The sequence below is a fragment of the Lithobates pipiens genome, unplaced genomic scaffold, assembly GCF_037356315.1.
Source record: "Lithobates pipiens isolate NorthernLeopardFrog02 unplaced genomic scaffold, aLitPip1_a1.2 Scaffold_8, whole genome shotgun sequence".
NCBI lineage: Eukaryota > Metazoa > Chordata > Amphibia > Anura > Ranidae > Lithobates > Lithobates pipiens.
In genome coordinates this window covers 480319202-480344655 of record NW_027507903.1, presented here as the reverse complement: position 1 = coordinate 480344655, position 25454 = coordinate 480319202, and the positions used below count along the sequence as shown (strand labels likewise).

Genomic DNA, 25454 nt, shown 5'->3' with positions numbered 1-25454 from the left:
TAGTTCAAAAAAATCCACTTATGTTCAGAAAATCCACATGCAAGCCACAATCAGGGAGCAAGCTCAAGGGGGAGTTTGTAGAACTACCTTTATACACCTGTGAACAATTCACCCCTCCCCTAATTTGGGAGGAAGAAAGAGGGGAAAAAAAATGCTGTTTAAAAAGTGTCAGCAAAAAAGGTCTTTTAAAAACTGCTAGCAAATGTATCAAATAAAGGAGGGGAGAAAATAAAACACCCCCAAAAACAACACTTGCAAGCAGAAGCAGTCAAGCAGAAGCAGTCAAAGCACAACTCCTGGTTATTAACTCTCCACTTTAGTTCAAAAAAATCCACTTATGTTCAGAAAATCCACATGCAAGCCACAATCAGGGAGCAAGCTCAAGGGGGAGTTTGTAGAACTACCTTTATACACCTGTGAACAATTCACCCCTCCCCTAATTTGGGAGGAAGAAAGAGGGGAAAAAAAATGCTGTTTAAAAAGTGTCAGCAAAAAAGGTCTTTTAAAAACTGCTAGCAAATGTATCAAATAAAGGAGGGGAGAAAATAAAACACCCCCAAAAACAACACTTGCAAGCAGAAGCAGTCAAGCAGAAGCAGTCAAAGCACAACTCCTGGTTATTAACTCTCCACTTTAGTTCAAAAAAATCCACTTATGTTCAGAAAATCCACATGCAAGCCACAATCAGGGAGCAAGCTCAAGGGGGAGTTTGTAGAACTACCTTTATACACCTGTGAACAATTCACCCCTCCCCTAATTTGGGAGGAAGAAAGAGGGGAAAAAAAATGCTGTTTAAAAAGTGTCAGCAAAAAAGGTCTTTTAAAAACTGCTAGCAAATGTATCAAATAAAGGAGGGGAGAAAATAAAACACCCCCAAAAACAACACTTGCAAGCAGAAGCAGTCAAGCAGAAGCAGTCAAAGCACAACTCCTGGTTATTAACTCTCCACTTTAGTTCAAAAAAATCCACTTATGTTCAGAAAATCCACATGCAAGCCACAATCAGGGAGCAAGCTCAAGGGGGAGTTTGTAGAACTACCTTTATACACCTGTGAACAATTCACCCCTCCCCTAATTTGGGAGGAAGAAAGAGGGGAAAAAAAATGCTGTTTAAAAAGTGTCAGCAAAAAAGGTCTTTTAAAAACTGCTAGCAAATGTATCAAATAAAGGAGGGGAGAAAATAAAACACCCCCAAAAACAACACTTGCAAGCAGAAGCAGTCAAGCAGAAGCAGTCAAAGCACAACTCCTGGTTATTAACTCTCCACTTTAGTTCAAAAAAATCCACTTATGTTCAGAAAATCCACATGCAAGCCACAATCAGGGAGCAAGCTCAAGGGGGAGTTTGTAGAACTACCTTTATACACCTGTGAACAATTCACCCCTCCCCTAATTTGGGAGGAAGAAAGAGGGGAAAAAAAATGCTGTTTAAAAAGTGTCAGCAAAAAAGGTCTTTTAAAAACTGCTAGCAAATGTATCAAATAAAGGAGGGGAGAAAATAAAACACCCCCAAAAACAACACTTGCAAGCAGAAGCAGTCAAGCAGAAGCAGTCAAAGCACAACTCCTGGTTATTAACTCTCCACTTTAGTTCAAAAAAATCCACTTATGTTCAGAAAATCCACATGCAAGCCACAATCAGGGAGCAAGCTCAAGGGGGAGTTTGTAGAACTACCTTTATACACCTGTGAACAATTCACCCCTCCCCTAATTTGGGAGGAAGAAAGAGGGGAAAAAAAATGCTGTTTAAAAAGTGTCAGCAAAAAAGGTCTTTTAAAAACTGCTAGCAAATGTATCAAATAAAGGAGGGGAGAAAATAAAACACCCCCAAAAACAACACTTGCAAGCAGAAGCAGTCAAGCAGAAGCAGTCAAAGCACAACTCCTGGTTATTAACTCTCCACTTTAGTTCAAAAAAATCCACTTATGTTCAGAAAATCCACATGCAAGCCACAATCAGGGAGCAAGCTCAAGGGGGAGTTTGTAGAACTACCTTTATACACCTGTGAACAATTCACCCCTCCCCTAATTTGGGAGGAAGAAAGAGGGGAAAAAAAATGCTGTTTAAAAAGTGTCAGCAAAAAAGGTCTTTTAAAAACTGCTAGCAAATGTATCAAATAAAGGAGGGGAGAAAATAAAACACCCCCAAAAACAACACTTGCAAGCAGAAGCAGTCAAGCAGAAGCAGTCAAAGCACAACTCCTGGTTATTAACTCTCCACTTTAGTTCAAAAAAATCCACTTATGTTCAGAAAATCCACATGCAAGCCACAATCAGGGAGCAAGCTCAAGGGGGAGTTTGTAGAACTACCTTTATACACCTGTGAACAATTCACCCCTCCCCTAATTTGGGAGGAAGAAAGAGGGGAAAAAAAATGCTGTTTAAAAAGTGTCAGCAAAAAAGGTCTTTTAAAAACTGCTAGCAAATGTATCAAATAAAGGAGGGGAGAAAATAAAACACCCCCAAAAACAACACTTGCAAGCAGAAGCAGTCAAGCAGAAGCAGTCAAAGCACAACTCCTGGTTATTAACTCTCCACTTTAGTTCAAAAAAATCCACTTATGTTCAGAAAATCCACATGCAAGCCACAATCAGGGAGCAAGCTCAAGGGGGAGTTTGTAGAACTACCTTTATACACCTGTGAACAATTCACCCCTCCCCTAATTTGGGAGGAAGAAAGAGGGGAAAAAAAATGCTGTTTAAAAAGTGTCAGCAAAAAAGGTCTTTTAAAAACTGCTAGCAAATGTATCAAATAAAGGAGGGGAGAAAATAAAACACCCCCAAAAACAACACTTGCAAGCAGAAGCAGTCAAGCAGAAGCAGTCAAAGCACAACTCCTGGTTATTAACTCTCCACTTTAGTTCAAAAAAATCCACTTATGTTCAGAAAATCCACATGCAAGCCACAATCAGGGAGCAAGCTCAAGGGGGAGTTTGTAGAACTACCTTTATACACCTGTGAACAATTCACCCCTCCCCTAATTTGGGAGGAAGAAAGAGGGGAAAAAAAATGCTGTTTAAAAAGTGTCAGCAAAAAAGGTCTTTTAAAAACTGCTAGCAAATGTATCAAATAAAGGAGGGGAGAAAATAAAACACCCCCAAAAACAACACTTGCAAGCAGAAGCAGTCAAGCAGAAGCAGTCAAAGCACAACTCCTGGTTATTAACTCTCCACTTTAGTTCAAAAAAATCCACTTATGTTCAGAAAATCCACATGCAAGCCACAATCAGGGAGCAAGCTCAAGGGGGAGTTTGTAGAACTACCTTTATACACCTGTGAACAATTCACCCCTCCCCTAATTTGGGAGGAAGAAAGAGGGGAAAAAAAATGCTGTTTAAAAAGTGTCAGCAAAAAAGGTCTTTTAAAAACTGCTAGCAAATGTATCAAATAAAGGAGGGGAGAAAATAAAACACCCCCAAAAACAACACTTGCAAGCAGAAGCAGTCAAGCAGAAGCAGTCAAAGCACAACTCCTGGTTATTAACTCTCCACTTTAGTTCAAAAAAATCCACTTATGTTCAGAAAATCCACATGCAAGCCACAATCAGGGAGCAAGCTCAAGGGGGAGTTTGTAGAACTACCTTTATACACCTGTGAACAATTCACCCCTCCCCTAATTTGGGAGGAAGAAAGAGGGGAAAAAAAATGCTGTTTAAAAAGTGTCAGCAAAAAAGGTCTTTTAAAAACTGCTAGCAAATGTATCAAATAAAGGAGGGGAGAAAATAAAACACCCCCAAAAACAACACTTGCAAGCAGAAGCAGTCAAGCAGAAGCAGTCAAAGCACAACTCCTGGTTATTAACTCTCCACTTTAGTTCAAAAAAATCCACTTATGTTCAGAAAATCCACATGCAAGCCACAATCAGGGAGCAAGCTCAAGGGGGAGTTTGTAGAACTACCTTTATACACCTGTGAACAATTCACCCCTCCCCTAATTTGGGAGGAAGAAAGAGGGGAAAAAAAATGCTGTTTAAAAAGTGTCAGCAAAAAAGGTCTTTTAAAAACTGCTAGCAAATGTATCAAATAAAGGAGGGGAGAAAATAAAACACCCCCAAAAACAACACTTGCAAGCAGAAGCAGTCAAGCAGAAGCAGTCAAAGCACAACTCCTGGTTATTAACTCTCCACTTTAGTTCAAAAAAATCCACTTATGTTCAGAAAATCCACATGCAAGCCACAATCAGGGAGCAAGCTCAAGGGGGAGTTTGTAGAACTACCTTTATACACCTGTGAACAATTCACCCCTCCCCTAATTTGGGAGGAAGAAAGAGGGGAAAAAAAATGCTGTTTAAAAAGTGTCAGCAAAAAAGGTCTTTTAAAAACTGCTAGCAAATGTATCAAATAAAGGAGGGGAGAAAATAAAACACCCCCAAAAACAACACTTGCAAGCAGAAGCAGTCAAGCAGAAGCAGTCAAAGCACAACTCCTGGTTATTAACTCTCCACTTTAGTTCAAAAAAATCCACTTATGTTCAGAAAATCCACATGCAAGCCACAATCAGGGAGCAAGCAAGCTATAAGTCGATGATCATTGCCATTTCTAGTAAATAATAAATACAAATTCCAAAAATATATCCTATAGGTAGTAGACACTATAACTTTTGCGCAAATCAATCAATATACGCTTATTGGGATTTTTTTTTTATTATTAAAATATGTAGCAGAATACATATTGGCCTAAACTGATGAAGACATTTTAGATTCTTTACATTTTTATTATAAAAAATGTTTTTCTATAGTGTGTTTGTTTTTTTGTTTAAGACCCCTTTCACACCACACCGCAACTTGCGTCGGCGGTAAAACGCCGCTATTTTTGCGGCGCATTTCGGCCACTAGCGGGGCGCTTTTACCCCCCGCTAGCGGCCGCGAAAGGGTTAAAACCGCCGGCAATACGCCGCAATAGCGGCGTTTTGCCGGCGGCGTTACAGCGCTGCCCCATTGATTTCAATGGGCAGCAGCGGTGGAGGAGCGGTAAACACACCGCTCCTTCGCCGCTCCAAAGAAGCTGCTGGCAGGACTTTTTTTTGACGTCCTGCCAGCGCACCGCTGTAGTGTGAAAGCCCTCGGGGCTTTCACACTACACACAATGGTGCAGCTTCTTTAGGGCGTTTTGCAGGCGCTATTTCTAACGCTATAGCGCCTGCAAAACGCCCTGGTGTGAAAGGGGTCTTATAGTGCAAAAAATAAAAACTGCATCAGTTATCAAATACCACAAAAAGAATGCTTTATTTGTGGGAAAAAAGGACATACATTTTATTTGGGTACAGTGTCGCACAACCGTACAATTGTCAGTTAAAATAATGCAATGCCGTGGCCCGTATCACAAAAAATGGCCTGGTCATGTAGGTAAGGGGGGTAAACCTTCCAGAGCTGAAGTGCTTAAATGACAGAGTTGGAAAATGTAAAAAAAATTTGGAGCAGAGTGTGACCAAAGAATAGTCCTTTTTAACAGGTCTGAGCTTAGAACAAGGAAATCTTAACTCCCATGATCTGATGAGAGCTTTTCTGCGCGGTGTCAAACTGCGCTTCATTTGGCATTTTTTTTTTTCCATAACTTTCATAATAATTTTATTTCAAGTAGATGTAAACCCAATCAGTAAATTCTCAAGTTAATATTTAACATGTTAGGGCCATTTCACACTGATATGTTTTTACCAAAAAAAAAAAAACACAGGAAAAATGTTTCCCTTTAAATCCTATGGGACTTTTCCCACCACTGCGCTGTGGGTGTGTTGCATTTTGAAAAGTCCTACATGCTACATCTTTGGTGCAGTTTTGAAAACCTCACCAAAAAACGTCACCTGTCCATTTTATTACAGGTAGCCCAAAAATGCACAGGAAACACATCTGAAGCATAGCATATGCGTTTTTACCACAGAGCAGTGTGAAAAGGGCATTAATCTATTTTCAAAAGTCATTTATCATCTGCAGCTTTCATTAAAACAATCCCTGGAGATCCTGCCATGAAGGTTCCTGTTTAGGCACTTCCTGTTGTGGGGTGAAAATGCTCCATCTCTGTCCCCGGATTGTGCTTCAACATTCTCACCTTGTTAGATAGACTACAAGTTTCAACATTACACAGGTATGGCCCACTGTTGGTAACCTGCATGAGGAATATTGTGCAGCCATTGCTGGAGTGCACATAAACTGGAAGTGTGCAAAGAGGATGCAGGAGATCAGCAGTACTGTAAAAAAAAAAAAAAGACAGAAATATGGATTTTAATTTAAAAAAAGGAAATTGTTTGACCATGTGCAGAGCAAACGAAATGGTCTGTTTTTATTGCTTTGTAAAAAAAAAAAAAATGTCTGTGTTTATATATATATATATATATATATATATATATATATATATATATATATATATATATATATATATATATATATATATATATATATATATATATATAAAAAAAAATTTTTTCCCAGTAGGAATAGATTTGTAAAAATATATGAATCCTGAAAATTGTGTGATAGTAAATAAACCCCTAAGTTTCATTAAAATTTTTATTTCAGTTTACTGAATGCTCCAAATCACACAACATCAAGTTCCATGTTTTTTTGTTGGTAGTGACCGTCCGTAGCAACGCAATCCCCACCCCCACCCTCCTGCCTATGTGACGATTCTTTCATTTGCAAAAGCGTGTTTTCATCTCAAAGGGCGCAGGGAACTCTGTGAGTCACGGCGTTTATAGACAAATAATCCCTTTTCATTCTGAGGAGTGACCTGGGCGGATGTTTGATATCGGTACAGAGAAAATTAGCAAAACACAGACAAAAAATTTGAATGTCAATAATCTTCTTTTCCACTTCAATCTGGTTTTCTTTCGGTGCCAAAAACCATTTAACTGGAGGAAAGGGGTCGTTTTGGGTTGACTTCATTGATGTGGGTTTTTTTTTTTTTTATGTGTTTGCCCTTTTTCCTGTGTCACCACATTCCTTTACTTTTCCTTGTGTTGCATTCATGTGAGATCAAGGCCTCATGTACGCTGCTGCTGCTAAACGGACGGTTTAGGAGCAGTTGGGCGTTATTTCAGCTGCCCCTGAACTCTCCTCTGTTATCTTCTCTGTCCATGTACACAGAGTTGTTTCTAGGCGGTTGATTTTAGAAGCATTTTTTGGAAAGCAAAAAAAAATGCATTCAGGACGGATGTTCAGAGGCATTTGAAACGCCAAATGCAGGTAACAGCATGTAAACGCGGTAACTCGCGTTTAGCCGCATTTTATTTCCAGGCAATTTTTTTTTCATTTTTGACAATTTTTGACAATTTGAAAAAATGCTGCTAAATGCGGGAAAATAGGTGGTTTTTAAATGTTGGTTACTATCTGTCAAGTTAAATTGTTCAGGAGAGGTTTTAAAACCGTCCTGTGTACATTAAGCCTTACATGCTTTTTGTGTGAAAAAATGCATACACGCTGAATTTTTCCACACCACTTTCAAGGTGTGACCCGAAGCCTCATTCACACCCTCGGTCCTGCGTTAAAGTGCACGTAGTGTGCGTCCGCTGGTGTTCATTGGGAATGTATGCTATAACATGTTTTAAAATGCCACAGTAAGATATTGCTAGCATACCTTTTTTGTAATAAAAATACCATTATGACATTTATTCACCACCATAAATGAGTGGCATTTTGGGGATGCGGTAGACCCCTTCCTCAGGCAGCAATTGCCCCTTATTTTTGGTCTGTGGCCTCATTCACAAAGGCATACTTAAAGTGGTTGTAAACCCATTACTACTACTTTAAAGACAACTGGAAAGATCTTTAGCATATACGCTTGCGCCAACGTCATCGGCGCATGCGCAATGAAGAAAGGGCATGATCGTGCAGTTTCTAAAGGGCCTGTGCCGTAACCGGCAGCTCCCATTCGCGGAAGTGACGTAACGCGACTCCGGCCAGTCACTGATGGATGGATGTGGCCTGCAGTGGGTACATCTCAGGCTTTGTTTGCAGTTCGGTGCAACATAATGGGCTAGTATGCATTGCAATTACTTTGCAGGGTGGGGGGGGAGGAAGTAAAACCCATCAGGTTTTAATTCCTCTTTAAAGGGGTTGTAAAGTTAGAAGTTTTTTTTTTTTAATCTTAAAGGATGCTATACATTAAGTTTAAAAGCATTCTGCGTGCAGCAGCCCCATATTTACCTAAGCTCCCTCTGGATCCAGTGATGTGCACGAGAGACTCCACTGTCTGGAAATGTGCCTCCTCATTGGCTCAGACAGCATCGAAGCGCCATTGGCTCCTGCTGCTGTCAATCAAAGTCAGTGTGCCAATGAGGAGCAAGAGAGAGAGAGGGGGGGCCGGGCCGCATCTGTGTCTGAATGGACACACAGAGCCGTGGCTCGGCTAGGGTGCCCCTATAGCAAGCTGCTTGCTGTGGGGACACTCAACAGGAGGGAGGGGCCAGGAACGCAGAAGAGGGATCTGAGAAGAGGAGGATCTGAGCTGCTCTGTGCAAAACCACTGCAACAGAGCAGGTAAGTATAACATGTATTTTTAACCACTTCCCGACCAGCGCACGACTATGTACGTCGACAGAATGGCACGGGCAGGCATATTGGCGTACAGGTACGTCCAATATTCAATGCCGCCCTGCCATCGGGAGCGCGCCGCCGCCGGCGCGCTCCCGCGCTGGTCGGGACCCCCGTGAGTCCGGTCGCGGGACCCGCGGACTCGATCGCCGCGGGCATCCCCGCGATCTTCTCACGGAGCGGCCGAATGGAGGAAATGCTGTGTAAACAACATTTCTCCATTCTGCCTAGCAACTAGTGACGCTGATCTCTGCTCCATGTGATTGGAGCAGAGATCAGTGTTCACTAAATGAAAGCCCAACCCCCCCCACAGTTAGTAACACACCCCTAGGAACACTTAACCCCTACACTGCCACCCACTGGTTAACCCTTTCACTGCCAGTGTCATTTACACAGGAATCACTGCATTTATATAGCAGTGATTACTGTATAAATGACAATGGTCCCAAAAATCTATCCCTATTTTGTAAACGCTATAGCTTTTGTGCAAACCAATCAATAATCGCTTATTCCGATCTTTTTTTTTTTTTCTTTTTTTACCAAAAATATGTAGAAGAATACGTATCGGCCTAAACTGAGGGAAAATTTTTTTTTTAATATATTTTTGGGGGATATTTATTATAACAAAAAGTAAAAAATAATGCGCGTTTTTTCAAAATTGTCGCTCTATTTTTGGTTATAGCGCAAAAAATAAAAACCGCAGGGGTGATCAAATACCACCAAAAGAAAGCTCTATTTGTGGGAAAAAAAGGACGTCAATTTTGTTTGGGAGCGACGCAGTGCCGAATCGCAAAAAGGGGTCTGGTCTTTTACCAGCAAATTGGTCCGGTCTGCAAGTGGTTAACAAAAAACAAAACGAGACTTTAGTATCACTTTAAAGTGGAACTTTATGCAAATATTAAAGGGCGAATAAGCAGGAATTTTAATGCAGAAGAGACATGCTTTATTTGTTTTATTTCCTTTACTTCTATAGTGCTCTCAATTTACATATATGTATTATACATTCACATCAATCCCCACCCTTAAGGAGCTTACAATTTCTAAGGATCCTAACTCGCATTCTTACAAATAATCTACCAGCATGTCTTTGAAGTGTTGGAGGAAATCCACGCAGGCACAGGGAGAACATGCAAACTCCATGCATGTAGTGCTGTTGTTGGGATTTGAACCAACAACCCTAGTGCTGCTAGGCAGAAATGGTAACCACTTAGCCACTGTGCTAAGTTACCTACCTGTCAATAGGCCCCTGTACAATGAGCTGCACATGCATTCAGCAATGTCAAAGCTGACTGAGAACTCCCGTGTATGTGTGGAGTCGTGCCATATCAGCCCGGCCAATGAATGCGGCCAACAACCAATACCTGGAAGCTGGCTGCGTGCAGTATTTCTGGAGCCAAGGTGAATAGAGTTCTGCTTTAAGCGTACAGCTATATGAGGGCCCTATTTTGGCTGCACAAGATGCCCATTTTACATACATCTGCATGCAGGCAGTCCCATTCATCTCAATTGGGATATAGTGACTGCCGCTGCTCCCAATTTGATAGCCATGTGGTGTGAATTAGCCCTAGCAGTCCATCATATCCTAACACGGGCATTGACTACCTTGGTACAGAAAATGTATTCCGTTTTATGTATTTGATTGGTTTGCGATTTGAACAAAAAAAGAAAATGCAGTTGCAATATATTTGCTATGTGTGTGGACAACAAACTTAGAAGGGTTTCAGAAACTGTGATGGGGAGGATGTACAGTAGTTGTTGGAGATCTTAAAGCGGAATTCCACCCAAAAATGGAACTTCCGCTTTAAGTGAAGGTGACTCCCTGACATGCCACATTTTGGCATGTCATTTTTTTGTGGGGGAGCGGATACCCTCTTTTTAGGGGCATCCAGCTCCCACTTCCTCCCAGCGCTACAAGGAAGCTCCCCCCTCCTGTGCAATCTTCTGGGACACATCACAGGTCCAATGAGATTGCCCAGCCAATTGCAGCGCGCAGCAAGGCTCGTGCATGCGCAGTGCATGCACAATTGTGAAGCCAGAGGCGGGCACCCACATTCACAATGTCAAGGAGAGAAGGGGGAGAGGAGCGTGGTTTCGTTTGCCCGCATCGCTGGACTGTGGGACAGGTAAGTGTCCGATTATTAATTAAGCAGCTACACTCTTTGTAGCTCTTGACTTTTATATGGGTGTAACTCTGCTTTAACCACTTAAAGACTTGGTCTCTTTTTTGACACTTATTGTTTATAAGTTAAAATCTCCTTTTCTAGCAAAAAAAATAAAAATTACTTAGAACATATATATGAGATTATAATTTTTTAGACACCCTAGAGCAGGGCCCTGCCCTAGAGAATAAAATGGCGGTCATTGCAATACTTTGTCACACCGCATTTAGTAAATTGATCCCCAACATGTCACGCTTCAAAATTGCGCCTGCTCGTGGAATGACGAAAAACACTGACCTCCTAAAAATCTCCATTTCTACAGGTTACTACGTTTGAGTTAGAGGAGGTCTGGTGCTAGAATTATTGCTCTCGCTAACGATTGCGGTAATACCGCACATGTGATTTGAACACCGTTTTCATATGCAGGAATGACCTATGTTTACGTTCGCATCTGCGCGCAAGCTAAGCGGGACAGGGCACTTTAAATACATTTTTTTTTTTTTTTTTTTTTTACACTGTCCTTTTAAAAAAAATATTTTTTGGGTCACTTTTATTCCTATTTCAAGGAATGTAAACATCCCTTGTAATAGAAAAAAAAAGCATGACAGGTCCTCTTAAATGTGAGATCTGGGGTCAAAAAGACCTCGGATCCTACACTTACACTTAAATGCAAAATAAAAATGTAATGTCTCCCCTTTTAAGACCATTGGGCGGAAGTGACGTTTGTCGCTTCCGCCATTCAATGTTATGGAAACAAGCGGGGACCATCTTTTCCTCACACGGCTCCAGGCTTGTCAGGGGAGAGGATGCGATGGGAGTGGGCCCCTCTCCCGCCTCCGATAAAAGTGATCTTGTGGCGAATCCGCTGCGGAGACCACTTTTGTCTTAAAGTGCACCACCCACCATTTTAGAAAATTAGCTGCTGCCATAAAAACGGTATTTAGCATCAAAGTACCGACGTACAATGATGGTGATTTGCGCAAAGTGGTTAAAGTGGCTGTAAACCCTCACATATACTGAGTCACTGGCCTCATGTAATAAACAGAGCTGAAACAAATCCTCCCACGTAAGTTGTTCCTGTTTATCTGCAGTCTTCTCTTCTCTTCATCTGTTCAAAGTTCAGAATTTATAAAGCTTGTCTGTCATAAAAAAGAGGCCTGAAGTTACATTCTGCAGAGTGGAAGGAGAGGAGAGCTGATTGGAGGGAAAGGACATAAACCCCTTCATACAGCGCATAGGAGCAAAGCTGAGGCTGCCAATCGCCTGGAGCTCCCTCCCCGTCACCATTTTTCTCTTGGGTTCAGGAAAACTTGTCAGAAGTGATTCATGTGGATAGCAGAGAAACTAAGCAGCAAACAAAAGTGACACTAATGCCGCGTACACACGGGCGGACTGTATGGCGTACTTAGTCCGTCATACAATCCGACGGACAGTCCGTCATACTTTCGACTGAACGGACTTGACCACACACGGATGCACAAACAGTCCGTCGAAAGCTTGCGCGATGACGTGTACAGCACGTACGACGGGACTAGAAATAGGAAGTCCAATACACAGCAAAGCACCCTTCCGCCGTGTAAATCCTTTCTGAGCATGCGCCATTCTTAGTCCGTCGAACTAGCCTACTGACGAGCGGATTGTCCGCTGAAACCAAAGTACGACGGACAGAATTTTCGAAAAATCTGAAATACTTAGTACGCCAGACTGCACGCTGAAAAAGTCAGCTGAAGCCCACACACGAGCGGACTGTCCGCTGAAATGTGTTTCGACGGACTAAGTACGCCATACAGTCCGCCCGTGTGTACGCGGCCTTAGCCCTGGTTCACACCAGTGCGACTTTGAAATCGTGCCATCTCAAAGCCGCAGATCAGTGCGATTTGCACCTTCGATTTGATTGCAGCTTGCAACTTCATTTAGCAGAAGTCTATGCAAATCTCAATGAAAATGGGAAAGAAAGTAGTGCAGGAACCTTATTTTTTCAAAAGTCGCTGCGACATGAGTGGTTCCATTGTGGGCAATGAGGTGCAACTTGTCATGCAATTTGGAACTGTCATATCTCACAGTTTGAACAAGGGCTCAGGGGTTGATTTACTAAAACTGGAGCGTGCAAAATCTGGTGCAGCTCTGCATGGTAGCCAATTGGCTTCTAACTTCAGCTTGCTCAATTAAAGAGGAGTTCCAGCCTGTTAAAAAAAAAAAAAAAAAAAAAAAAAGGTCAGCAATGCTGTAGCTGCTGACTTTTAATATAAGGACACTTGTCTGTTCAGGGATTCACCACTGGTTTCCTACTGCGCGAGTCGCGCGGCGCTTTCTGAATGGGTCCATCGTCTTCTGGGACACACAGGTTACAGAAGGCAGCGGGCGAGTAGTAGAAAATGACACCCTGGGCCGCGGCGAGGCTGGGGCAGAAGTACATAATCTACTTCATTAAAGGTAGGAAGGAAAAAAATCGTTAGCCAAAAACGAGGGGTGGAGGGGTAGTCTTTCCTTTAAGACCTAGTTGAAAAAGTGGGTGGAACTCTGCTTTAAGTATTGTTGACATAGGCTATCGGGGAAACAAAGTCAGGAAGATGTTTTTTAGTTGGCAGCAGGCCTGGGTTCACATTGTTGCGATGTCAGACGTTGCATATGATTCGCGCTGCAGTGCAAATCACATACAATGTCTGTACGATGCAAACTCAGCCATACAGATTGTATGGCTGAATTTGCATTGCATTTGGACCAAACTTGTGCAGGACCCGTTTTTTGGTCTGCATTAGAATTGGATCGCATGGGTGTTCACACCCATGTGATCCGATTTCTGTCTGAATTGAGAGATCGCACTGTGATATGCGGACGGATCTGGGGGTGTCATCAACTTTGTATTTGACACCCGCAGTGTGAACTGACTATGAGATAGGTGTAATGCAGGAACCCGCAGTGGATTAGCAGGGTTCTCGCATCGCACCAATATGAACCGAGCCTAAGACCTGACAGAATGATTGCCACTGATGTGTGCAACAACCAGCACACTAAAGTCAGAAATGTCTTTCAGTTCAGCAATCCGTATTTGTTCTTTTAGCTCTTGTAACAGGAAATGTTGTAACAGTTTTTTTCCTGTTTTTTGGTATATAGGTTTTGCTGAGCCAAAGTGATTCGTCTTGTATTATGAACTCAGTTGGCAAAGGAGGTGAATGGTCATTAAGGTAAGTACTACATGGCTGTGTTTAAAACCAATGATGGATGCCGGTGCCAGCTGCTTAGTCACTTTGTCGCCCTCTGCCTGGCATTGGAGGGTAATGAGAGCACAGTTTTCCTTATCATACTTCTTCCAGAGAAGCTGATTGCAGGGCCTGATGACTATCTGCCGATCCACAATAGCAGCAAATATTTGCCTTCCTTCTTAATCACTGATTCTGAAAATAAAGTCAAAGTAGCTGGTGATTCACTGTATAGTTCAGACACACACAGCTCTATAGCAGACAGTACCCGGGTTAATGAACAGGGATCAGCAAGCAGGAAAACCACCCAGCAAATGTTTATGTAACAGCCTGTGGTTCTGGGCGATCAGCCTTTTTTAGGGACCACTTCAAGGCGAAAGCCCTCCCACCCACTAGTACTAATCTTATGGAACCCACTGTAACTCGCCCTTTCAGGAATGAGATTTGATGCAACAAAGCATTGTAAAATGTTGGAAATTTTATTTTGCAAAACAAATAAATGTTATCCAGTTAATGTTAGACCAGGGATAGGCAACCTAGCGCATGTGTGTCAGGGCAAGCACACGTTGTCATTTTCAGTAGCACCTGGAAGACCATGACGTGGCCTATGCATGGGCCTATACTGGCCCACTAGAAGATCTTCCTATGGGCCCCTGTACCCTACAAACTATAGGCTGTAATTGACAGCTCTCTAGGTTATCAGTTACAAAGCCTTGCCTGCGCCTCTGTTCCTGCAGCCCATCCACCTTCATGATGTTTCAGATAGGGCCTGCATGAGATCACTGATATTCAGGTACAGGCCCTCCTCCTGGTACCACCATATACTCCGGCTGCAGAAACCTATCTGCCTATCCTCTTCACCTTTTTAAAGTGGAATCGCCAGCTACAGCAGGTATGAATGTGATACTCTTGTTTCTGGTGGTGCAGGAATGGGGGCTGATCTGAGGTCTGAAGGTGCAGGAACTGGGGTTGAGCTGGAGACTGAAGGTGCAGGAATTGGGACTGATCTGAGGTCTGTGGGTGCAGGGATTTGGGTCTGGTCTGTGGGTGCAGGGATTTGGGTCTGGTCTGTGGGTGCAGGGATTTGGGTCTGGTCTGTGGGTGCAGGGAACTGGGTCTGATCTGCTGTCTTGTAAATTGGAAAGAAATGTGAAAAAAGGTTGCATACTGCTAGTTGAGATTTATGTTAAGGCGTAGCTCTCAAGTGTGTCACAACATCCACCAAGAGCCTGAATAAAGATGCATGTAAGCTCTTGTCCTGTGCAAGAGCTAATGTGCTCTATCACACTACCCCAAAGATTGTCTGTCTGCAACATCTGTCAGTTAACAGCAACCTTCAACTTGGAGATTTAATGTGTGTAAATGAAACAAAACACGCTAACCTTCAGTTAGACTTGTAGACAATGTAGACTTCACCAAAAATATTATATTGTATCTTATGCTGTATGTAGCTTATTCTATAACTGACAATGTTCCTATAGCACTGCCTGACATAAAGTTGTCCAGAAGAGGGCACACCTGCTTCTCTGAATAATAAATATCATGCAAATATGACCGATCAGCAAGTAAAATGTTAACAGCTAAAATGAGTACTTGGTTGTTGATACAAGCTTATTTGAATCTCATTCTAAATTCCTGCTTCTTTAAATTTGTGTTTTCCAGATACCCGGATCATTGTGATATGCTGCTTGGTCCGATTCTGCCTTAAATCTTCCCCCATGATCCGGCCGTCATGCTGGCCTTCACACCCCATCTCGTCTTCAATTTGCTGTTCTCTACTCTGCTTCTGCCTGATGCCTCTGCCTCCAGATTCTCAGCATGTGTCCCCCAGGATATACCCAACATGACAATAGATGTTGAAAATTCTGTCACTAAAGGTGCCCGCTTTACTGATCCTATAAAAGCTGCAAGTGCAGAGGAGTGTGTGTCTGCGTGCTGCTCTAAGCTAAATGGCGTAGGTGAGTATGCCTAGAACATGGTGTAATTAATTTTGTGGAGACAGGTTTGGGCTGAACAAAACTCCACTTTTATTAGAATATTGGAAAATGTTATGGCTACACAAGTTATTTTTTAAGACCCCCTTTTCCACTGATCCGATTTTGCCATGCTGGAAAGCATCTTTCCAGCGGGACAAAAGCGCATCAAAATTATTTCCTCTTAAATTCTATGAGACTTTTTACATCGCACTACGTTTGCTCCGCTGTTTGAAAATCCTACATGTATTGTAAGGTGCCAGACGGCCCATCTTCTCCTTCCCCGCCATGTGTCCCAGGCTACCCTGTCCCTCCTGGGTGAACATCATGGCATGTGTCAGAATAGAGAATGGCGGGAGACCAGCGAACGTTCATTCACTGATCTTTCATGTGAAGAACAGCAGAACCAATCAGCTCTGATCACTTTTAGGTTCAGCGCTGTCATTTCACAGCCTCTGTGGCTGGGAAAGAAAGTAATTAAGCACATTATTTGCTTGATTCTCTTCACAAGAATGCAGAGCTGACATGTCGTCTTAACGAGAACCTGTCACCTCCACTATGCTATCACAATCGTTATGGCCCATCAGCCCCCTGGTGATGGAAATAAAGTTTTTAAGTAAAAAAAAAAAGTTTTAAAGACTACATTTTAATGTAAAAAACCCTAAAAACATTTCTAAAGCCTTTGCCCACACGTACACATAGGGCTGTTGCCAGGAGTTTTGTGTGCATAGGTGAAGGTGCATTTTGGTGCCCAACACCATCCTTCCACGACCCCAGACAGCAGCTCTGCAGGGAGGATGGGACTCAAATAAGGATAAAACATCTGTCATATGAGTGTGAACCACAATAAAGTGCAATGTGATCGATATCAAGAATCATTAATACATGTACGTTCCAAAGTGCTAACGTAATAAATAATATGCCTAAAACATACATTTCATATAAAAAGTCCAATAAAATTTTGCCATGATAAACTTGTGCAGATCCATTGCCATCTGCTTACCAAAAAAAGTTACTTTATAAAATTATGAGGTCATGTGTGTTGGGTTGGGTGTAAATGGACAGCAAAGTCTGTTTACTTCTAAGCACCCATAGAGCAGAGCGGGCTCCAACCATCAGCTTACAGATCCCCCACTGAGCAAAGTAGAGTCCCCCCCCCCACGTGTCTTCTGTTCTGCACTTACCCCGTCGATCTCCTATGCTCTGATTCTGTGTAACTTCTGACATGTCTCCATCTCTTTCCCCTTGCTCCATCTCTCCTTCTCTGTGCCCTCTTCCTCATGTGTTCACCCTACAGAGCATCCCCATGTACATGCAGGGGGCTGTATAATAAAAGCCCACACATAAAGACATTTAATCCTTGCCTTACATTCCACACAGATCTTTGTACAGAAACTACAGTAAAGAAATCTGAACATGTGATTATTCTTTCTAGGTGATCGAACCTGCAACCTTGCTGTGTATGACACCAGAAGCAGCAACTTCGTGCAAAATTGTTACCTGTTCATGTGCCCAGAGACTGAATCCTGTCCCATGTCTCCCTCTCCAGGGGTCTTCAGTTACTCCTTCTGGACAGGTTGGTAGAGGAGACACTTTGCTGTACAATCCTAATTCCTTGTTCTGTTTTATGTAAAAGCTCTGAGATGCAGTCATTTCTGGTTTTCTTCACTCGGTAGAGTGTAGAAGCTCTTCTTTCTATGATCTCTTTTGAACTTTACCAAAAATGAAAACAGTCTTTGGCTGGAGTTTCTATGTAAGCAGTCATTTAGTAGCTGTCTGTAACATTTCAGGTTTTTCCTTGAACATTTGAATCAGATGCTACTGAAATTCTTTGTTTTCTGATGATTTGTGCGGACTCAGTTGTGAATTTATTTTGTTTCAGAGAAAGGAAAGAGTAACGCTGACTCAACAGAGGAGGATTTGCTGGACAGCTCTAAGAATAATGGTAAGGTGCAGAACTCTCCTGGTAAGAAGGTGAGCCCTGCTTTCCAAGCAAATGACTCTGCAGAGCCAGAATCTGAGGAAGAGTTAAGTGAACATGACTCGATCAAGAGCCCTCCATCTAATGTTCATTCTCAGAGCAAGACCGATGAGGTTAAACACCTGACTAAGGAGGACAAAGCTGACACCCCTGACCGTATCACCTCCAAGTTGCTTCATCTGGCCAACAACATAGACAAACGGTTGGAGAAAATTGAAGCCAGCTATAAGGAAGCAAAAGACTCCAAGTCTGAACTTTCTGTCTCGCCTACAGATGAGAAGTCTGTGGTAAAACCAACGACAAGTTCCAGAAACAAAGATGCAAAAATGTTTTCTTCTCATACTAAGGACACAAAACTTAGTGAAGTTATTAAGAAAAAACCTGAGACCTTTGAGGTCCATTACCTTACACCAGAGCTCAGCACCTTGGCTCCATCTGTTAGGACTTTACACCAAATTAGCACTGCTGCCCATCGTCTTGTTCCAAACACAAAACCCATCTTCAACCCTTCCACCATCCCTTCAAAGGAAAGTAAAGTTGCTAAAAAAGCACCAAGTTCAGGTACAAAGGACACCAAGGTTCTTGGTCACAATAGTGGCAGTTCTCCCAGCAGAGATGCAACTGTGAAAAACATGCAGACCGGTCACTTCATGATCACGACTCAGGTTCCAGCCACCAGTGCTGCCCATCAAGCCAAATCTTCCCTTGCGGTAACTCGACACAATCCTTCACGGACTTCGCTCTTGAAGGCTGCCAAATCCACCCTCAAAGTTGGTGACCATCCTTTTACTAGCAAGGAAGTACAGGAAGCTGATCGATCAGTTTCAGAGCTGACTTCACCAGAACAGGATCCTTCTGCTGAGGATACTAAGGATTCCCCTCAAAATCTTGACTCTCTTGATACCGTTTCGCATGATGGTGACAAAAGTGGTTTGGTGGCTGCTCTAGTATTTGGGGTAATGTTCCTTGTGCTGGTCATTGGACTGGTCAGTCACAAGGTATCTGAGGCGCGGCGCCGTCACCAGTACACCAAACTTGACTATCTAATCAATGGAATGTATGTCGACACCTGAGGCTGGGTAGTAGAAGGTGCTGTTTCAATTTTAAGTTGACCAGAAATCAGAATAGAAAAATATGGAATTCTTCAGGACTACACAGTAGCTGCATGGTGCAGTTTTCAACTTGACTTCTACAATTGAGAGTTATAAGGCGGCCATGATGAACACCAAACCAAAAGGGGACCTGTCATGATAACTGTTGCTTTTTGCATGCCTGAAGTGGTGCTAAAGGCCATAGCAAACCTATGTAGTGCCATGACTAGCACTGCAACAGCAGTCAGGACATAGGAGCCTTAGTTGGGGCAGCTCAAGAAGAATTCCAAGTATGGATATTTTTACATAGCTACATTATATATCATACAGGCACGTACTATATGCTATGCATGTGGGATCGCTGTAGTTCACACTGCTACCACAGTGATCTGCACTAGCTTCTGGGTCTTGTGCCGAGGACCTGGACACAGGAGGTTGCCTGCTCAGCACCAGTGCCATTCAGGGATGACTGAATTTTCTTAAGGAAAGCTTTCTCTGGACAAGGTGGAGAGGTGCAGCAGTAATGGCATGCCCTCCAACTCAGAGAATGCAATGCATTCATTGAAAAAAATTCTCTGAATAAGGCCCGTACTGATTGGGTGACCTCTTTTGTTCACGTTACAGCATGGCAGCTGAGGAATGTTGGCTCTGGAAGCTAGTGGAGATCACTGTAGTATTGTTGCCTACTATAGTGATTTCCAGCTTCAAGGGGGGATTTTACCGATATGGTAAATGCATAGGTAGATTGATTTACGCTGGATCAAAGTATGTAAAAATATCCATATATGGAATGCTTCTTTAAATTCACTTCTTTTGAAATATATCTTATCCCATGAACAAAAAATTTAGTATTTCCCCCACACCCCTTGTAATGGCGACAACCAGGGCTCCCTATATGGAGTGAGCATAGATGCCCAGGGACTTGAAGTGTCATTTGCAAGATTGCTAAGTGAAAATAAAAGAACAAAAACCTGAAAGAAAACTCATACAGAAAACTCTAAGGCAGGGGTCTCAAACTGGTGGCCCTCCAGCTGTTACAAAACTACAAGTCCCATGAGGCATTGCAAGGTTGACAGTTACAAGCATGACTCCTACAGGCAGAGGTATGATGGGAATTGTAGTTTCGCAACAGCTGGAGGGCCACCAGTTTGAGATCCCTGCTCTAAGGACTAATAAAGTGCAATATATATTAATTATTTTTTATGGGTTTTTAAACTGTCACTGAAGATTTACAAATTGAATCCACTTTAGCTAAACGGCTGAAAAATAAGTAGCAAAGTTGATGAAACGGTTTCTTATTTCTTGTGAATGGCTGACTTCACAGTGCTTGTACAACAGCCATGGAAAGGAGCACACACATCACCCCAATCATAAATAAGCCATAACAGTAGCTGCTTATGTGTCTGAATACACTGAGGTTTTTTTACTTAAACTGGAAAGTACAAAATCTCTTGCTGTGCATGGTAGCCAGTCATCTTCTAACCTCCAGCTTGTTCGATTAAAGTGGTTAAGCCACTAAATTAAGTTTATACCATCCCCTTGTCTTAGAAAAGAACATGTCTCCTAGTGCCTGTGCTATATATATATATATATATATATATATATATAATATAAATAAAATCTCTCTCTCTATATATCTAAAAAAAGGCAGATTTCTACTTGTTTTCACAGCGCCTCCCGGTGTTCATGTTGTGACTCCGGCTCTCTCCTCTCCCTGTCTGACAACTCCAGCAGGTGGGGCTGAGCAATCCCACTGATGTCAGCCGGCCGGGGGAGGGGGGATGGCTAGAGAGAGAAGGAGAGAGAGCTAAAGAGTCATGTGAGTGCTGGGAAAACAGGTAGAAATCTTCTTTTTTTTTTTTTTTATTTAAATAAAGCTCAGGCACTAGGAGACAGGTTCTTATCTAGCAGCAGGGATGGTATAAACATAACGTTTTAGAGCAGCTGGAGCACAGCGGCGCTGGCAGGGAGGGGAGTGGGGAGGAGGACAGAGGGAGAGCTGCAGATGGCAGCGGATGACAGAGGCACGTAAACTGACCACGGTGTCAAGGCTCAGCAACCATGATAAACCGTGCTCAGTTTTATAGTGGGGAGGGCATAACCAGGCAGGATCGGCCATGTATTTCAGGTGTTACAGCGGGCCAAATTACACAGCACAGTACTGTTATGCTTTAAAGGAACAGTATCCTTTTTATTTATTTTTTTGGGTAACAAACGCTTTAAGCTTTGAAAAAAATAAAATAAAATAAAAAGCTGCACCAGATTTTGAACAGTTTTAGTAAATCAACCTCACTGCTGGTAAAAAAAAATAAAATAAATAAAAGCAAAAAAATAACATCAGATTTCAGCCTGTTTTGGGGCAAAGTCTCTGACTTGACAGCATGCACTCATCAAGGATATAATGGGATGCAGGGATTATAAATTGGTGCAGAGGCAGGAAATTTAACCCTTTCATGACTAAGCCTATTTTTGGCATTTGGTGTTTACAAGTTAAAATCCATATTTTTTGCTAGAAAATTACTTGGAACCCCCAAACATTATATATATTTTTTTAACAGAGACTCTAGAGAATAAAACGGCGATTGTTGCAATATTTTATGTCACACGGTATTTGCGCAGCGGTGTTTTAAATGCAACTTTTTGGGAAAAGGGACACTTTCATGAATTAAAAAAAAAAAAAACAGTAAAATTATCCCATTTTTTTTTTTTTTTTTTTTTTTTGCATAATGTGAAAGATAATATTACGCCGAGTAAATAGATACCAAACATGTCACACTTTATATTTGCACGCACTTGTGGATTGACGACAAAGTACGGTACCTAAAAATCTCAATAGGCGACGCTTTAAATTTTTTTTACGGTTACCAGGTTAGCGTTACAGAGGAGGTCTAGTGCTAGAATTATTGCTCTCGCTCTGACGATCGCGGCAATACCTCACATGTGTGATTTGAACACCGTTTACATACACGGGCGCGACTTCCGTATGCGTTTTTTTGCTTCGCGGGGACGGCGAGCACTTTAAAAAAAAAAAAATTATTTATTTTAAAATGACTAAATTGTTTAAAAAAAAAAAAAATTTGATCACTTTTATTGCTGTCACAAGGAATGTAAACATCCCTTGTGACAGTAATAGGCAGTGACAGGTACTCTTTATGGAGGGATCGGGGGTCTAAAAGACCCCCCACCCCTCCTTTACACTTTAAAACCGGCACCATTGGCAGCCGAGTAAACGGGAAGTGACGTCATGACGTCGCTTCCGTGTTTACTATGAGGAGACTGGAACTAAGCCGATTACGGCTTCATTCCAGTCCCTGCCTAGCGGCCGGAGGCATCGCACCAGGAATTGGTGCTCCCGATCGAGCGGGAGCACTGGTAACAGCGGCGGGAGGGGGGGACGTCCCCTCCCGCTCCTCCGGCATAACAGCCGAGTGGCTTTTAGCTGCATCGGTTGTTATGGCTGGATAGCCAATCGCCCGCTGAACAAAACGGTACCGGGATGATGCCTGCAGGTGCGGGCATCATCCCGGTATACCCCCCCGGAAGCCGAGTACGCACATCTGCGTACGCTCGGCGGGAAGGGGTTAATTTGTACAATAAAAAAGAACCTGCACCACCAAAACATGTTAAAAAAAAAAAAAAAAAAACACACAAATATGCTACTAAAATTACCATCTAAAAAAAAAAGATTATGCACTGATAATACATTCAAATAGTAGGTCTGAGAAATAGTTACTTGTCTCAAAGAGCACATCGTTGTATACACTTCACACATAATCATGAAAAAATTAGCCCAAACGACCTCATTTGTCAATCAAATATAAACTGAATTAACTAGTTAAAAAAAAAACGCCAATTGTTCCAGGGACCCAGGTCACACGTGTATACAATATGTACAGATCACATAATTATGTATCTATAGGGAAAGTGCTAGATATATTGCAAAGCTGGTTTGAATCCCGACCACGACACCATCTGCCTGGAGTTTGCATGTTCTCTCTGTGCCTGCGTGGGCTTCCTCCGGGTACTCTGGCTTCCTCCCACACTCTAAAGACATGCTGGTAGGTTAATTGGATTGACTAAATTGGCCCTAATATATGTATGAATGTGTGTTAGGGACCTTAGGTTGTAATCTCCTTGAGTGTAGGGACTGATGTGAAGGTATATGTAAAGCGCTGCGTAAATTTACGGCGCTATATAAGTACCTGAAATAATAACAAAAACCCTAGGTGAACAGTTGCCTATAATAAATATAGGCAATGTGTATAAGGCCTTATTCACAGTGGATGTTTTTACAGCTGCTCCTGGGGGTATCTGCTATTTTTGTTCCTGCCTCTAAACTTCCCTGCATGCTAGCCTATATTTCCATGCACACACAGGGTTTTAGCAGCGTTTAGTGGCAGGAAAAAAAAATAAAACGCTGCCAGTGTGTCCAGGAGCAGCAGAGTTTGGGCAGAAAAAAAAAACTTGATGCTACTAAAAGTGCCTAAAATGCTTTGGCGTGTTCTAGTGCTTAAGCATTAATTAAATTTATATTGGTCAGAATAATTTATTTATTCTGGACAATGAAATTAAATTACATCCAAGATCTTAACGCTTGTAAAAGCTTTGGACACTTTTACAAGCGTCAGACATTTTTTTCTGCAAAATGCTGCTGGCTTCTAGGAGAGTTAAATAAATGTCCTGTGTGGATGAGGCCTAAAGGCCCATACACACGATCCAAAAACCGGATGGAAAAATTTGTACGACGAGCTGTCTGACGATTTTCAGACCGTTAGTACGGTGCTTTTGACAGACGATTTTCGCTTTTTCATCAGACAAAAGCTGGCTGTGCAGACTACATAAAATTTTTGTCAGCTGTGAACTCAACATCTGATTTTCGTTTCATTAGTATGGTTTTTGTATGAAAAAAATCGTAATAGCAGGACTATGCATGCTCAGAAACATAAGAATAGATATAAAACTATTCAACACATTACGTCACTTCTGACGTTGTATTCTGTCGTACGAAAATTTTAGTATTGTGAGTAACCTTTTCACTTTCGACATGAGACTAGCATGCCACAAAAAACTAACGTAAGGTCATCCAAAAATGTAAGTGCGTGTATGAGGCTTTAGGCTGTGGGCCTAAAGTGTGTATTAAGGGCCAGTTCACACCAGATGCAGTTCCGTGTGCTTTTTTTTCTGCATTAAAAATGCATGCATAGTGTTTTCCATGTATTCCAATGGCTCTAGTTCACACCATGCAGTCAGTTTCTGGTGCAGAAACTGACCGGGAACTGACTGTATTGGTGCAGAAAAAATGGAACTGCATCTGGTGTGAACTGGCCCTAAATGTCCCAAGTCTAGTTATAGTACCCTGTATGACCCACAGATGGTGCTGTTCACAGGTAATCCACAGATGAACTTCAATACAAGAAGACTGATAAAAATCATGGTTCCACACGCTTCATCGGGGTAATTTAGGTAGTGTGTTCAGAACTTCAATCTGTGACTCCACTAGACCTCATATTTAAAGCTGAATTACAACATCTGATATAAGTTAAAAAACGTAGCTTTACTTCTGTTGAGAAAAAAAAAAGCATTCCCTTCTTGGTGATCTATGTACATTGCAGGGATTTGTACAAAATTTGTTGCAGTCGCCTACGTTTCTGTTCTGAAGAAATAACTGTTTGTCTGTGTCCATGTTGAAAGCGAATCGAATTGGAGTGATTTTATACTAATCAGCTGCTGTACTAATATGGAAAGTGACTGGGTCTGCATCCCTTTAGATGGGATTTCCCTTTGAGCGTATCTTACCCAAAATTACTTTTTTTGTTGTAGGGGATGCCAAAAGTCTGACTTGTATCTTAGTGCAGGCTTCTGGGAAAATCGGTAAACCAATCACACAAGCAGGAAATGACAGCCGGAGGCGTGCTGTACACCATCTGCGCACAAAATGCCTCCAGGTTGCCATAATACCTTGCATTTTATAGAGAATTACAGCACTGCAGATTGAAAAGGAAGAGTAATTAATTTTTAACATACTATTACAACTCAAGCCATATTGTATTTTTATATACTTATGTGTGTGTATATAGATATAGAGAGATATAGCTGTGTGTGTATGTACACACACACACACACACCTTATTTTTTTTATTTTATGTTTGTCAATGTTCTGCCTTACGAATGTGGAGTTGCCCTTTTAAAAGCTGATTTTTAATCATCACGGGAGCCCTTGTTTGTCTCTGAACTCTGAGTTGCAAGAGGTTCAGTTTATCTAGTCATTTTTATACCCATAACATTGGAAGGGGGTGTTGGGAGTTAAGATAAGAAAAAAGTACATTTTGGCTTTAAAACCAAATACTGTCAGTGTTGCTTTAACAGTAACTCTCATAATTGGGCTGATAATTTGTGTGCCAACGCCGTCGTTCATATAAATAGTAAAGGACAATTACACTCTTATAATGTGGGCACACTGAAAAACGTGAGCTGATAAAATGGATTAAGGGTGTGCTGGCCAATCAAATACAGAGACTACTGCACTAGAAACTC

General features: G+C 42.0%; 1 protein-coding gene across 4 annotated transcripts in view; it reads left to right on the top strand.

The window, feature by feature from the left end:
- Nucleotides 1–20113, top strand: part of MANSC1 (MANSC domain containing 1) — a 40268-nt gene extending 20155 nt beyond the window's left edge. For 3 of the 4 annotated variants that reach the window (XR_013270302.1, XR_013270303.1, XR_013270304.1), the window contains exons 2-6: nt 13790–13860; nt 15538–15833; nt 17284–17424; nt 17731–19922; nt 20088–20113. Coding sequence is in view for 1 of the 4 variants with exons in the window: in XM_077468808.1 (XP_077324934.1) it covers nt 15608–15833; nt 17284–17424; nt 17731–18902 (1539 nt within the window). In the remaining 3 variants the exon portion in view is untranslated. Of the gene's footprint in view, nt 1–13789; nt 13861–15537; nt 15834–17283; nt 17425–17730; nt 19924–20087 lie in introns of those variants that run through there. The other variant, XM_077468808.1, reaches the window with a different exon arrangement.
- The last annotated feature ends 5341 nt before the right edge of the window (nt 20114–25454 follow it).